Source organism: Temnothorax americanus, unplaced genomic scaffold (assembly GCF_048541705.1).
Source record: "Temnothorax americanus isolate GAGA-0224 unplaced genomic scaffold, ASM4854170v1 Scaffold3, whole genome shotgun sequence".
NCBI lineage: Eukaryota > Metazoa > Arthropoda > Insecta > Hymenoptera > Formicidae > Temnothorax > Temnothorax americanus.
In genome coordinates this window covers 207,092-223,331 of record NW_027509442.1, presented here as the reverse complement: position 1 = coordinate 223,331, position 16,240 = coordinate 207,092, and the positions used below count along the sequence as shown (strand labels likewise).

Sequence of the window (16,240 nt, the reverse complement as noted above, 5' to 3'; positions counted from 1 at the left end):
GACTAGACCGCGGCCGCTGGCGGGGCAACGTCGGGGTCGAAGTCGAGGTCGATGCGGTGGGGTCAAGCTGCGAGAGCGGCTCCACGTCGTCGCGACGGCCATCGTCAGAGCGTCGTGACGTCGCAGCCGTGCCTGGCGATGCGCACCAGCAGGTGTGTGTAGCTCCGTCAAGCTGCCTTGGTGGGTACCGCGACTCCGGAGACGACGAGGCTTCGTTCGAGGCCGCTGCCAGACAGACTTCCGCGTTCGCTGGAACCGCAGGCCTATTCGAAATCACAGATTAGTGTTTGACTCCGGAGAAGAATTCTTGTTTCGCGATCTTTCTTCGAAGAAATCTTTAAAGAGGACAGCTTTTATAGGAGGAAAACTGTCACTTCTTATTGCATATCAAATAACAAAATACTTTTTATTTTAATAATATAAAAAATGTATTTTTTAGTACTTATTGATTTAAATATTTTAGACGAATAAATTAGTAAGTAATTTATAAGTTAGTAGAAATAGTTACATCAAATTCTTAAAGGAAATATTAAATCACTTTTGTGCACTACGATAAATTAATAAGTTTAAGTAACAAGATGCACGTGCGATTTTCAAATCATTTATTGTAACATTTGTTATGTCAATAAATCTTGACAATAGGGACATGCCTTCAGCTCGCTGAAAATCTCTGTGAAGAATCCGGGTTCGCTGTTGATTCGCAGCATCTCTGAGCTGAGTCGGTTGACGATCAGGAGACATCGGTCCCAGAACTTGTCCTTGCTGTCTTCGACGAGGAACGGCTTTAGCGGGTAACTGATCTCGTTACCCATGTAACTGTAGCTCAGGTAAAGACACGTCAGTACCGTCGCCTGAAGCTCCTTCTCGGACGCCTCGTCTCCGTCGACGAGCTCTTTCACCAGCATGTACACGAACACTACGTTGGCAGGGTTTATAAAGGGCACGTCCTGACAAAGGAAGATAAATAATGTGATTAAAATTTTGTATATTTTATTTAGTAGCCTACATTTTAGTCTAATTTGTAAATTAAGTAAAACATGTTGGTTTTTTATGGATAATTTTATATTAACAGCATTTTATTTAACGGCATTTTAGCATTTAGCGAAAAGTCTTTCAAATTGTCCAGAATTATTCGCCCTTTTAATAAAATAACTCGTACATTCATAAACGTAATTGTGTAGAAGAGTATGATTTATATCTAAAGCACATTATTCTGTAATATAATTATCAACAGTGTATCTCGATCCAGGCAATAATGAGCGATAAAAATAAAGTTCGTGACAACTCGCAATTACGGATATAAAAAAGAGGTTTAAAATCATGTGTTCATTGGATATTTGTCTAAGCCTGCATTTTAATGTTATTCAAATTGACACAGTTTTGAGATAAGTCGAGGTAAATTCAACTTTTAATATATATATGTACTTGATATACGTATCGTTGATATTATATTAGGTATTGTTAATATATGAACTATGCTTTTACGTATGCCACTAATTGCATAGTGTCTTGCTGTGTTGCATAGTGCCACATACATGTTGAATATTTCCCTATAGGGACTTTAGGGACACACGTCTTTTCATACGCGAACATTTGTACATGTGTGTCAGTATAAATATGTATAGGCATATATATCGAACGCAGGTGCTTTCGATACAAATATAGTCACACAGATGTTAATTAGTGCGGATACACATATAAGGAGAATATGTCGTATAAATAGAGAGCCTATTTATACTCCGATAAGACCTCCGTTAGCTATGAAACATAAAAGAAAATTAAGTACATCTATGTATACAACTATGTATTATTTTTATATACATATATATGTACTTTCTTTATACACACACATACACAAATATACACATCACATATGTATGTATATAACTCATAAAAATTTATAAATTTTTACGGAATAAAAGTGAAATGACTTTTCTAATATTGTTGCCAAATCAAGAAGAGCGAAGAAATCTATACATATTTTCTTAAGGCACAGGCTATTCGAACGCACATCTTTTCTTATGTAAGAAAATGTGCAGGGGCATTGCGAAAGAAAAAGATAATATTTTATCAAATTTCGAAAACGCAATTAATGCAAAATTTGAATAAAACGAGTAAAAAGTAAAAATGCAAAAAGTAAGAAAACTGTACCAATGCCGGGACACTTAAAACCTATATGTCTGGTCACCTTTATCATTTTAGTTTTTAAATAAGTATAACGTGAATTAAAATCAAAGATAAAAATATAACACAAGAAAAATATTTTCATCTGATTCTTTGATTTCAATTCGCGTTATAACTTATTTAAGAACTTCCGATTGAGGATGTAGGCACATTAATTTGACCTAGTTTTTACAATACATGTAAAATGATAGCTTGGCCTATATTATCGTAAGTAAATACTATTCCTGCTTCATAAACAGAGATACGCATATTGTGTGACATGTTGGAGTAATTTAATATCAACTATTAAAACAAAATCAACTAATTATGCATTATAATATCATGAATAATACTCATAATGACTGTCTCGTTTAAGAGAGAAAAATATGTGTACGCTATGTATATTATAATACGTCTCAAGGAGGAACCCGTGTACGCATCAGTTCGCGGCGTGCACGCCAAGACGGTATACGGAGCGAGTCGTATTAGCGCGCATGGATGCATCGGTTCACGGTGCAGGAGGAGCGTAGGTGCATCGATTCGTGCGAGGTGGTGCACGGCGTGCACATGTGGGTGCATTAAGCGCGGTGAGGCCACACCGGTGACCCAGGGAGGATCGATGCCCTCGATACGTTTTCCTCCCCGACTCCCCGCGCGATCGGCAACCTGCTGCTGTTTTTATTGCCCGCGCCGCACAGTCGGCCGCCCCGTTCCTCGTTAGCCGTGTCTCTCGGCTTAATGCACATTAAGTACGTTGCCGCGCGCACTCACGTTTGCAATTTGCTCACACGCGAGGATGCGTCTCCCTCTGCAGCTTCCCCCCCTTCCCGTTGTCCGTCGTACGACGCTATGGCAGGGCCGACGACACTTCTCGGCGACGGCGACACGCCCTCGTGCCAGCGTCGCAGGATAATCGGAGCAGTGCACCTTGCACAATGCAGCGGAAAGAAAAAGGGGGTGCGCGCCGCTTCGCGTAAACGCGCCAGCGACTCTCTCGATCCTGCCGCGAAAATTCGCGCCCGATTCGCTCGAGGAACCGGAAATACAATCAGACAGCTACTACCTTAACATCCCGTGAACGGAATTGCTTGCGGCGTAAAACTTTATTTGGCAAATTTCACCATTGCTTTATAACATCGCGTTAGAGTTTAAGTCGGTCGCTCCGTCAAGTTCTTAAATTTACAGTCCATCTATTATTTCCAATGTGAAAGGATATGAATTTAAGTAAAAAATTGGTACAAGATAAATAATGATGGATTATAAAATCTCTTGACTTGTATCTATTCAATACTGATTACGAGCGCGCGATTCACATTCATTATTATTATTGCAACAAATGTTTCATGCATTGTATCAATTAATAATTAGAATAATCCTTTTAGATTACAATCCTTCTGCATTAAACCATTGATATTTGAAGTAAGTACATTTACTTTGTTGCACAATCTTGTGAATCTGCTGTGTAATTGCCAACGTGTGCTTTTTTCTTTTTAGCACTTAGCAACTGCTCTAAATATTGAAGATTTCTGGAAGATATGTAGGCTGCATTCCGCGATATTCACTGTCAGTACTAAAAATCTATATTTTTCTTTATTTTACGTCACGTTAGTCACGTACACCATAGATTTTCAGTAAGTACTGACAGTTACTGACAGCAAATATCGGAATGCCCTAAGAAAGATTGTGCTTAAGATGGCTGACGTGCTTTAACGGACGAAGTATCGATAGTATTATACGAATAGGGCAGATCGCGTGACGTTATATCGAGAAAAATTATTCACAGATAGCGTCTATCGATGGAGATATGTTTTTATGTCTACAACTTGGCGAAGTAAAACCCGGCCTATGGACTTAACTCGTCGCGTGAGCGAAAGTAGCGCTCGTAAAATTATAGGGTCACCCGAGATATCCGCTTTGTTATAAAAAAAATCAAAATTTTTACTTTTGCTCACTTGGGAATTTTTAAATCCTATTTTCTCAATGATCCTTTTGATTCTTTATTACTGCAAAGAAATCGACAACAGATTGATCGACGGGTAAGAGAAAAACGTGAGAAAAATTGAGGGGAAAAAATGTAAAACGATTTTCCATAGTGTTTTTGCGTTTATAATTATTATTTTGCGAGGAGTAGACCGTGCAAAGCTTTCGCTGTCGCATGCACGATTCGTTAAAGTTTCCACGTGCTTTCGCTGACTGAAGAGGCGACCCTCTCGATCAGGTATAACTCAAGAGGGCCTCGAGGGCCGCAGGACGCGGTGCAGCAGAATTAGGGGTGCCAATATACCCGGCGAGGACGTATATACCTCTAGGTCGGTCGATATTCGCCAGGGGTGAGCGGCCCGCTCTACTACCGAACGGGCCTACTCGCGCGTAATTCGAGTCGTCTGCGCGTATACCTAAACCTTTTAATTAAATTTCCAAGACTATACGGATAACGACTCTCCGAATAGCGCGCGAGTGCACTACTTGGACCAATTAACGTCGTAGTTGGCGCATGCACGCGAAACACCCTCAACCGCAACGGCAATCCTGACGCTTAGTCGGCTCGGGGATGTCCCAGATGGAACTTTGCGGGAACCCAAATCCGCGTGAATTAGCCTCCGAGCTATGCGTACGCGTAATTAAATTATGGAAATTAATGAAACACACGCCCGCGTCATATCCACGTGCCGGCACCGCTATCCGCTACCGATATCCGCTTTTGGTTGATTTTAACGGGGTGCTAGTAGTTACATGAAGGTTATCTAACTGATTGCGCAGTTACATCGTCTCAATTGTCTTTCTTCTGATCGCCGAGTGTTTTCTTGAAAGGTAATTAATAAAGTGACAGATGCCATGTGACACACGTGATGCACGTGTCGCGCGCGGGAAACGTGACAGGAACGGAATTTTCAATCTCAGCCATGTATGGTTTCCTTTTAACCAGATTTTCAACAACGCGGCCCGATTTGATCTTGTTTAACGTCCAAACGGAACCGATTGGTGAATCATATCGTGTATGGTCAGTTTGCAAGACAGTTTGCTCGCGTGCTTTGACGTCCCAATGGGGCTAAATGATAATGGAATGACGTAGAGGGTCAATATTTCACCTGGTTATACTTGTAACAGTTATAGTTGCAATATAGTGAATGCGGCTGAATGTATTACTGCATACCGGCTATCGCAAGAAATTAGGTAGGATATATTTATTTTTAGATAAATTTTGTTAACAAATTTTTTTGTTAAATGACTTTATATGTTATTTGGGGAGAGAGAGAGGACATAAATAATTTTAAATAAAATATATTTTTAATAAATTGAAAAAAAATGAGATATCGATTTTTAAATCTAATATTTATTTTTCTCTTTTTAATGTTAAATATTTGAATAATATATAAATCTATACATTGAAATAATTAAAATATTGTAAAAATAATTAATCCTTTTCTTCAAAAATGCTTCATGAAACTGATAATTAGATTATCCGGTGCAGCTTTTAAAGAAGTTATACGTATTAAGATTTATCACGAAGCAAATAAGATTTACTTATGCTCGAGTTTGGATTATATCTAAGAATAATCGTTTTCTTTCAGTTCTAATGAAATTGTTTAAGATATTTTTTATATTGACTAGACATCACAGACGCGCGCTTCGCGCGCGCTATTTAGCTTTAATATTACACACAACTGTCAAAATATGCTATGACAGCCGCTCACGAAGTTAGCGCAGCAACAGAATCAATCAGCATCGCGGAAAAGAGCCAACAAAGGCAATTCGAGACTTTCGAGAAGACTTCGAGAGATGCGATGAGTATCGATTTAACATGCTTTCTTTTTAGAAAGGATAGTCCTAAAGCGATATCGAATAGACAAAATTTCCATAGACGCATATATCTCTCCACATATTTTCTCCTCTCTCCCAACACACGCAATAACATTCGATTTTATCACAAAACACACTAATCGTATAAGCTGCCACATCTATCTCCTTCTTGTATGCACGGTCACGCTTCGGTTGGTTGTCCTTACACGTGCACATCGTAGTGTGGTTTCTAGACACACGTTCGGAGTACATACTCTCAGGATGAATTGTATACACACATTAGACTTGAGGAATTAGATTGAAACACGCGCAGGAAGGAGGGTGGATTTGTAGTTGTTAATGCATTTCGATATTCCGGAACGTTGAGCTTTGGGCAAAAAATAACGTTTTCTTCCATAAAAATAAAAATGCGCAAAATAGAATTTTTTGTTTTGTCTATCGCCTATTGTTTAAAAGTCTAAAATAAAACATTTTTTTCCATATCTATGCCTGCCTGTTCGTTATATGTAATTTATATACGTATGAATTTTCCCATTATTTCGCTGTTTGTTACGCATTTGTTTCATAAAAATAGAAATGTGCAAAATAAAATTTCTTTGTTCTCAATATGAAAATATCTCCTACATGTTTGTGCTTGTTCGTATGTGTATTTTTGTTATATTTAATTTATATATTATACGTATTTCTGCATCACTTCGCTTTTTATTATCACGTCAGATATGAAAATTTATGGGTCATTAAAGAAGATGTATTACGGTAACGTTAAAAAATTATATACGGTGTCTGAGCACCCTACTTCCGTCAAAAATGCGTCGAAAATCGTGAGTAATTAGATATTATTAATCTGGTCAGTCGTTAATGCGCTCAAATTGAATACTACGGTGAAAATGGAACAAAGGCCAGAGTTTTGCATGACCTGGTTTTAAAACGTTTAATAGAAAAAAAAACATATTATTATAAGATTGCTGCCATAATGCGCGTCGCGTTATCAAATATTTATATTTAGTTCCAACTATAAAACTCAATATCGTAATCGTTCTTTTAATATTCATTTTCCGCTAACGTTAATTCAGGGGCACTACTTGAAAAAAATCAGTTGTCCGCATAATTTTTTACGCTCGATCGTAGATTTAGGGCGATAGAAATACTCTTTATCAGGGGCTGACGTCCGAGAAGAGAAAGTGTCTCCCCTTTGTAATTAAAATCTAGGGGTGAACGTTCCTCTTATGAACACCCGCATTTTTTCACATATCCCTATGGGGTGATTTCGCGACGTTGCCGTCGCTCTTGCGCAACATTTGCGGTGCACGTGACCCTTCATCCCTTGCGCGATTTTCCCCCTTAATACGGCATTGCTGCACATTTCTTTCCTACAGCGCTTTCCCACATCTCGTCAACCGAAACCTCATTAGTTCTTCCACTGTCGTGGATTTGCCACAATATAAGATAGATGGCTTATGTTAGAAGTTTATCAACTTTAGCCTTTCCCTGTAATATTTATTTTGCATTCGCGAGTAGGTTGTCGCAATATGAATAATGTAAAAAGTCTATATGCGACTTTATGTCAACAAAATGAGATAATGATAACGGTACTTAGATAAAAAGTAAAGATTTAGCGTAAAAGTATGTCAACAGTTTATTATTCATTTTAAAAGTTCATTATTTAGAGTTGCTTTCTAGCTTCTGAAAAAGAGTTACTTAAAATGTTCACCTCAAGATAAAAAAAAATCAATTTTCTTAATATAATAAAGTGTAGATATAGATTAATGCTATATATATATTAACTAAGTTTTACAAAATTTTATAGAAAGAGGTTGCATTAAATATAAACAGTATATTAGGTATTAATCTATTTCTCTAAAGAGAATTAATAAGAAAATGTGTTGGCTTCATATATTTTATTGCTAAAAATGGAATATGTATTGCATCAAAGAAATCTTAATGTTATGGCATATCTTCTCAATGCTTCTGTCCGATATAATCTTTCTATGAAAGAAATATCTGACAAGATAAGATAAATATCACAGTCAGTGCTCTAAGTAGGATCAAAATAAATAAGATAATTTCAGGAGTAAACTCGAAGTAACCAAAAGGGTGGTGTTCGAGGGATTTGAGGCTCGAAATTGGGGTGTTTCGATAGCTGTTGTTACAGGGGACGAATTGACAACAAAAATCGTGTACGTATCATTTACCTACGACGTCCCCTCAAGGATTAAACATGCACGTGGGCGCACGAATAGCTACTCTTTGCTATATCTGCATAATAAGTATAGCTCCGGTGTACATACTTGTGCTGCATTGTATTCACGGAAATGTCTGGTGTATTGATTTTTACACATATGAATTCACATATATACACGCAGCATTAATCGTATTCCGAGAAAACAAATGATTAATTACCTCTCCGTCAGATATTTTTGCAGCAAACTGTTAGTAAAATGTCAGAGCTTTTATATAATTTTTTTTATTTATAGTAAAAGACAAATAAAGTAAAATTTATATATATTTTTCTTAAAAGATAGTATATTTGTCTGAAAACAGTTAATCCAAATATATTTTTTATTTGTGGCGGTTTGATAGGATCATTCCTACTTGATATTTTTTTTATTTTTGCTGATTTTAGCGCGCATGAGTTTTAATGATACTTAATTAAATGCTGAAAGATTATCTTTAGTAATTTAGGAGTATGTTGAAACACATTAAGACCGCTTTGTAAATTACGTAGGACGTAGACAATAAATAATTAATCGTTTCATTAATTCTTGATTGTTTGCACGACATTTGACTGGCAATTCATTTAATGTATATTTTATTGACGTTCTTACGTTAAGTAGGGTGAGTATTCTAAAATCATTGTGCAAAATTTCCACAGAAAAAGTAGTATACGCTTTTATCATTCTAGTTGATTAAATAAATAAAAATTAATATGTTTAACTTGATTGATAATGCCAATAAAATGTGTATATTTTTATACAATTATTTACAAATATTTCGTCAATCATTTTGTTATATAAAAGTAATGGATAAATTTAACTTAATTGATAATGTCAATAAAATATGTATATTTTTATATAATCAATCATTTACAGAGAGAGAGAGAGAGAGAGAGAGAGAGAGAGAGAGAGAGAGAGAGAGAGAGAGAGAGAGAGAGAGAGAGAGAGAGAGAGAGAGAGAGAGAGATTCCGCTAATAATTTTATTATATAAAAGTATTGCATCATCCAGAAAGAAAGCTTGGAGAATCCTCACAGGAGGTTAACACAGAGAGATATGTTCTCGATAAGAAAGTGGGCGCGCAATCAGACGGGTAGCAAGAAATAGACACTAACTCGATCGTTAGTGGGTTATTTTCTGGAATCTGGGCACCGAGATAACGTTGGACTTTTTCAGGCATTGGATGCGAGACTGAGCGTTATCTCGCCCTTCCAACGATTCCTACGCGTGAATTTATCGACATGAGAAATCGATGTCGGTGGGCGCAGAGACATTGCCGGGGAGGGTGTCTACGTAAAAGCACTTTATTATGGACCGTCTTCGACGCCTCCCTGCAAAATGGGCTGAAGCACGCGAATATCGCAATATACCGCAATATGTCGCAAATGATAAAATACGCCGCATGAATTCTCGGAAATAATCACAGAGCGGATTCGTGCTGTGTATTGCATATTGTGAAATAAACGTTTATTTCTCTCACTCTCTAAAGTGAGCAATAAAAACTGGGTAGATTTTGTGGAAATGAGAAAGAAAGAAAGAAAGACGCATATTGTTTCTTATATTTCAATATCGTGCTAACGTATATAAAAATTACGCACTAGATTAATTGCCAAATATTTTAAAAAAATGAGATAAGAATATTAGATATATTAGCTGTTACAAGTGTGACACTTATTTCGTTAAAGATTGTTATATGTTTAAACGATGCCAATCGATAATGACTTTGACGAAAATTTTTGGACAAATATATTTTGTTGTGCAGATGCAAAGATTAAATATTTCGAATACAAGCACAAGATCATCTGCTGTGCTTGTCCGAACATCAGTGAATCTAATAATTATAATTACCAGAAATGCTTCAAAGACACCTTAAGCTCAAGGATAAACGCGTCGGTCGATGCCAACTGCCAACAATGCGCAATTGTGCGCAACAATCGAGACGTCACTCGTGATGATAAAAGTCCGCCCACGAACAGAGAATCGCCGCCGCAGTGGACTGGAATTATTACCGCTTCGCGCTATTTTCCATGAAACTTCACGAGCATTGCGGTTCGCTGAAGGTTGCGCGACACGCCAATCGATAGTGACTTTCGTCATAAAGTAAGTAAAAAATTCTTGCCGATTTGATCGACAGATAATTGACCCTTTCGTGCACGACGACGTATAAGTGATGCAAACGCCGTTTTGAGTAATCCATGTCGCGGTAACATATCGGTTTTTTCACGTATTTATTTTTGTTACCTTGCATGACTAAACCGATCACTTTTATGTCAACTGCAGAAGTCCTCTTTTACGATGTAATTAAAAAGCTTAAATTACTCTTCTTGTCAGATTAACCGCGATAAATTTTATAACGCGCATTTACTAGAAATGTTTGGACTATATTTTAATTATTAAACAAAAACATAAAAAGAGTTTTTCTATGCTTCTAAAAAGTTTCGTCTTTTACGACTGTATATGTGTCCATAGATACTCTTTTTCTAACGGAACCATTCAATTAAAGCATACTCGTAAAACAATTTTAAAGGTTACGCTTATTTATCAAAGAAAGAAAAATGTTTTAATTTTCATTTGCAACGTTTGTCGAGGAAAATTTGGCTTTTGTTATAAAAACTATAATGTGGCGTGCAGATGATACAATACGTAAAGACATAGGGTACAAAGTGGATAAACAACGCAGATTTTTGCATTGTATTATTAATAGTTCCGTAGTATTTTTAAGTCAGCGGCCATCTACGTCAGTTGACTATCGGAGTGAAATATTTTTAGTTTGATCGATAGCTTCTACGCGCGGAGAAGGCGAGTCTTATAGGGGCCGCGCAATTTGCATAGGTCGCAATCGCGCACGATAGTCGCATTAGCATAAACGTTGAATTCATAATCGAATCAAGAGCCAGCACCGACTAAAATTATGAGCAAATGCTTTCGATTGATCGTGATTCGTTTCTCATGGAAGAAGTATAACGATTCAATTTTATTGAAAGCAATAAACTCACGATATCAACATTGTAAAATAAAATTATCAAAAATAAAAAAGAGAGAAGACTTTGCTGAAGAGAAATATCGAGGGAAAATCAATATGACTTGTAGTTTAGATAGTCTGGAATGAGATATTTAAAAATCACGGTTTCTTTCAAGAAAAAGAAACATTTTTAAAATACTTAATTTCCAAATAAGTTTAAGAGATAATGTTCAATAATTTTACAATAATTCTAGAAAAGGTAGATTACATTGTAAAACGTTCTTGAGAGAAGGAAATATATTTTATTTAGCATTGTGTTTTAATAAAATCAAGGATAATATAATAAAGAAATAGTCCAATATACTTGCTTCTCGGAAACTTTACGTCATCCTTCCCTTTCCTCTATTAAAACAATTTTTAGGGAAAAGTATATTATGATTCAGCATTTTTCACATATGACTCAAGAAAGTACATACAATCGTAACGCTGTATTGTAATTCAGTAGCCTCCTGTTGCGATGCAGATATAACATACATAATTGGCTCCCGTTATGGAGAGACGGAAACTCTTTGCTTTATCCCGTGAAAAGTTCGCCTAATTCCCTCTCTAACATATTGTATGTCCTGGGCGACTCTTATTATGCGTATTCCCGCGGGACGCTGTCCGCATCCCGGGGGATTCAGGGTACGAAGCCCTTTCTTTTGTGACGCGTGTGGACCATCACATCCCACTTGTAATGATAGTCCCTTCAGGGAAACGAAACCTTTTAACGCATCGGAGACAAATATTCGTACTCTTTAATTGGATATCGGTTGCGGAATATTCCGGTTTAACAATAACAGTGGCCGAGCCAAGTAGAATAGCAGTTGTTTCTAACGAAAATTATTCATATTTTGTACATATGTGTCACAGATCAGTGCAGTATTCGTATTAGGCTGTTGAGCTTTATATAACAATCTTTTTTTTGTTTAGATATATGTATATTTGGTGCTCAACGATCGTCGAGCGTATCGATTTTGTATGACTTGTATATATCAACGTTAATCATAGCAGTTCAATCAGCGAGAGTTAATTATCTCGTGCTGTTGGTATATCTTAATCATCCAATTACAACGATAGCGGAATAACCGCTGGAGTAATATATTAATTATAACGTCGAACCCCAGTGCCCGTGATAACTGTATTATCGGCGTGTATGTTTCACGAAGCACGTTAAAGCACCTAGCAAATAAAAGTATACTGAAATATGAACGATAAAAGTACATCAAAGTACTATTATCAAGTGGAGATATTTTTGCAGATGTAGAGAAGTACCTACAGTGTATTTAAGTAATTTCTTAAAATATTTATTAGATGTATGTGTGTTCATACTTTTTTCATTTCTTTAAAGATTTTAAATTAAAGATTATTTCATAAATGAAACGTTCAACTCGTTAGATAAAAATATCCAAGAACCTTAAAAAAACCAACATATTTCTTTTTCAATCGCAACACGTATTTAAGCGTGAACGCGTTTGTTAATTTATATAATTTAAAAACGTAAACATAATAATTTTAAGAAGCGCACTTTCTGGAAGTGACGAACTCACCTGCCAGCCTTGAAGCAGGAGATTTCTGTCGACAGTTCTGAGCCACATGACAGCGTCGCCAGCCTGGAAGTCCCTTAAACGGGTGCATTTCTTGTGCAGGAAGACGCCGAGGCACTTGAGCAATTCCGAAGTGGAGGCCTGGATGACAGTTTTCCTTGGTCCAGGAGGCAGGGGTTTCTGCATCAATTTCTCACACGTCGGATTGTGCGTGGTGTGATTGTTGTTCGACGCCGGTGGTTTTGTCTAATTAAAACCACGAGAGAGAGAAGATCATTTCTCAATAAACCAACTAGAAGATTTCTCAATATAATCAACATTCTTGTAAACCCTATGTTTTAAATTACTTATACTTATAATTTAAAATACTTTTTAAACTCATATACTTGTTAACATTGACGAAACCACTTTATAGTAATCGCATATTATTTTTTTGGTAATTTAACGTATGTGTAATGTGATAATTTCTTGCAAACTTTATTTGACACAATGATAATAAGTTTGATAAAATAAATTTTAGCATTGATAGATTTTATAATGAAATATTTATATATTTTATATTCTGCTGATATTAAATGTGCAGTTTGCAAATGATAAAAACTAGTAATTAAACATTAAGTATATTGAAAGTATCCATATTTCTAGAGAGAAAGATGAAAATATTGAAAATTTATAAAGAAAAGAGCAACTCGTGCCACGCGGAAGGAGACATCAAACGATCGATGTGCTTTCGATCGTGTCTCGGGGGGTCAAAGCACGTTGTATATTTAATTCCTTCATGCTTTACTGTATGTAAATCCCCCTTTCTCTCTCGAGTTGTTTCTATCTCTAGACTTCTCGAGACACAACAAAAGCAATGAGATATATTATTTTAACTATATATATATATATATATATATTCCATTGTTGTTTTTTTATTCTGTTTTATAATATTTTTAATTTTTAAATTATTACGGTAAAGGGTGCTATGTATTATCGATATAAGCAAAATATCTAGACGTATTTCTCTAAATAGATCGAATTTGTGTCGGTGTTATAATATGAGAATATAATTTGTTAAAGCGCGCTTGGTTTCTTAACTATGTATTTTATATAATTTATATATATATATATATATATATATAAATTATTTATTAAATATGCCAATTTTTACCACTTGTAAAAATAGAATTACAAGCACTTCTCTTGAAAAAAAAGAGAATGAAAGTTTTTTGCTCTACGCGAGTACTTACCTGCGGCGTCTGTATATTCTTATTTTTATCAACGATAGGTATGTTATCGAGCGGCTGTCTGAAGGCGATATTCTTGTTCTTGTTATCAAGCTTCTTTTTGTTGTTATTAGTTGTGCTGAATCGCTTCCACGACAAGGCATTTATGAACAGCGAATGCTTCTTCAGGTTCTTCTCCAGGGCGTTCTTTTCCGAAATGATCCTCGCGTTGTCGTTGTTGTTCAAATTAATATTATTGTTCTGTAGCGAGTTGTTGTTGGTCGGGGGATGATTCGTGGGTGGCGCCGGCGCCACCGTGGCAACGCCGCTCTTGTTCTCGCGATTTTTCGCATTATTCAGCTGCTCGTAATTAAAGTTGTTTAACGTGAAGTCAGCGGGATGCTGATGCCCCGCTGGCGGGTAAACAGGCCCGCGGCGGTCCCGCGGACTGAACGACAATACGGTCCCCATGGTGCTGGCGCTGCGCTCCAAATGTTGCGGTTGCGGCTGAGGTTGTTGCTGTGGCTGTGGCTGTTGTGGTTGTTGCGGTTGTTGCGGTTGCTGCTGACTCGTCGGTTGTGTCTGCTCTCTGCCGCTCTGCGGATTGGTTGGATTCTGACTTGGTTGACGACTCACGTTCGGACGAGGATTCTGAGCTTCTCGTCCTGGACTCGTTGGATTGCCGGGATTTTGCGTCGGCTGGCCGGCGGGATTCTGATCTTCCTGAACGGGACTCGGATGGCCCGGATTACCGGGATTGTGACCTGGGTTACCCGGATTGTGGCCGGGGTTACCCGGGTTGTGGCCGGGGTTACCCGGGTTGTAACCGGGGTTACCTAGGTTATGGCCCGGATTGCCCGGGTTGTGTCTGGGATTGCCCGGGTTGTGGCCGGGATTTCCTGGATTGTGACCGGGATTTCCCGGGTTGTGACCGGGATTGCCCGGATTGTGGCCGGGATTGCCCGGATTGTGGCCGGGATTTCCCGGATTATGAGTCGGGTGACTGGGGTTGTGACCAGAGTTGTGGTCGGGAGTACCCGGATTTTGGGGCGAATGACCCGGGTTGTGATGCCCGGGATTTTGGGACTGGGGTCCCGGATTGTGGGTCGGGTGACCCGGATTCTGGTGATGCTGGGACGTAGCGGGCGGCGGTCTCGGCGGGCTCGGTGTAGTGACACGCTGCGGCGGGGGTGCTCGAGGAATCGAGGTCTCTCTCGAGGGTCCCGTCAGCGGGGTCGCATCCCCTGGCTCGATGGCCTCCTCCACGACGGGACCCACCACCTCGCTCAACCGACCTCCCAGCCTGCTGATTTCTACCTTCGACTTGAAGGACACTACTTTTTCTTTCTCCCGTGACGTTGGACACTGATTTACCTCCTGTTTCCTTGCCAAATTTCTTCTTTTATTAAACTATATGAAGTTTCGTGATTAATGCACCCTCCCGGCGGCGGGAGAGCGTTACAGACAATATGGCGATCGTTGATGGTGATCGATAAGCGAGGAGAAAGTGCGAACGAGACGTATTCGAGGAATAAATATGCGAACAATCTGGCCCTTTTGCTTAACGTGAATCTGCAGCCTCTGTAGCTTCCGTATCGTTGAAGATGTCACGCGGCAAGATGTCGTCGATGCCCGCAAAAGATGTCGGCCGTCGCGCAAAATGGCGAACGATCGATGCTTTACCGCCCTCCGCCTCCCGGAGGGACGATGAGCCAGGTGAACGAAAACACTGGATCGACGCACCGAGCCACCCTTCTCGATAATCTGACTCTCGTCCTTTGCGTGTCGTGTCAGCTCGCTCTCGCGGATAGCCGTATGCCGACGCTTTTTCGAGTTGCACTCCTGGAGCACTCTCGACGCACTTTCAACTCACTTTCTTGAACGCGATTCGCGACTCGAAAGTACGAATTTCTCCTAAAATTCGGTACTTCAACTGTTGATCTTTGACCATCGGTACCACATCGACCGGTTCTCCTCGTCGACGCCAACAACCCCGATTCGTTTCGTACGCTCCGAATTTTAATCGCGCCGTTCGCTGCGGCTTCGAACGATAACTCGAAACTGCACTCGTAGAATCTCCCCGAGGTGGACTCACGTATGGATGGGCTTTCGCGACGGACTTCGCGAGCGTTGCAAACAACAACACAACGCACACGCTTATTCGGGAACGTTGCGAGAACGACTGATTACTCCGTGTTCTCGGCAGGCAAATTATTTCTCTCCGTCGCGCGGCGAGTTTCGCTGATAGTCTGCTGCGCTCGTCCTCGGCGACGTCGACGTCGCCGCCGTCCTCGTCGTCGTCGGTCGG

General features: G+C 38.8%; 1 protein-coding gene and 1 long non-coding RNA gene across 2 annotated transcripts; one reads left to right on the top strand and one right to left on the bottom strand.

Annotated features, from left to right (window-relative positions):
• Window positions 1–124: 124 nt before the first annotated feature.
• Window positions 125–16,227, bottom strand: Cdk5alpha (Cdk5 activator-like protein). Its single transcript, XM_077411940.1, has 4 exons — window positions 13,957–16,227; window positions 12,728–12,970; window positions 651–947; window positions 125–263 (listed from the first exon to the last, which is right to left on the bottom strand). The coding sequence occupies exons 1-4, from the start codon at window positions 14,401–14,403 to the stop codon at window positions 168–170; spliced, it is 1,083 nt and encodes a 360-aa protein (XP_077268066.1). The 5' UTR covers window positions 14,404–16,227; the 3' UTR covers window positions 125–167.
• Window positions 5,551–11,499, top strand: LOC143900513 (uncharacterized). The gene is made up of 2 exons (XR_013257806.1): window positions 5,551–9,269; window positions 9,353–11,499. It is a non-coding gene; the product is annotated as an uncharacterized LOC143900513 (long non-coding RNA).
• Window positions 16,228–16,240: the final 13 nt, after the last annotated feature.

Bases quoted from the DNA above. Each gene is read 5' to 3' on its own strand.
- Cdk5alpha (XM_077411940.1), bottom strand. From the start codon at position 14,403: ATGGGGACCGTATTGTCGTTCAGTCCGCGGGACCGCCGCGGGCCTGTT. The intron at 12,971-13,956 runs GTAAGTACTCGC...GGTTTTAATTAG, and splicing joins AGAATATACAGACGCCGCAG to ACAAAACCACCGGCGTCGAA. The intron at 264-650 runs GCATGTCCCTAT...GATTTCGAATAG, and splicing joins AGATTTTCAGCGAGCTGAAG to GCCTGCGGTTCCAGCGAACG.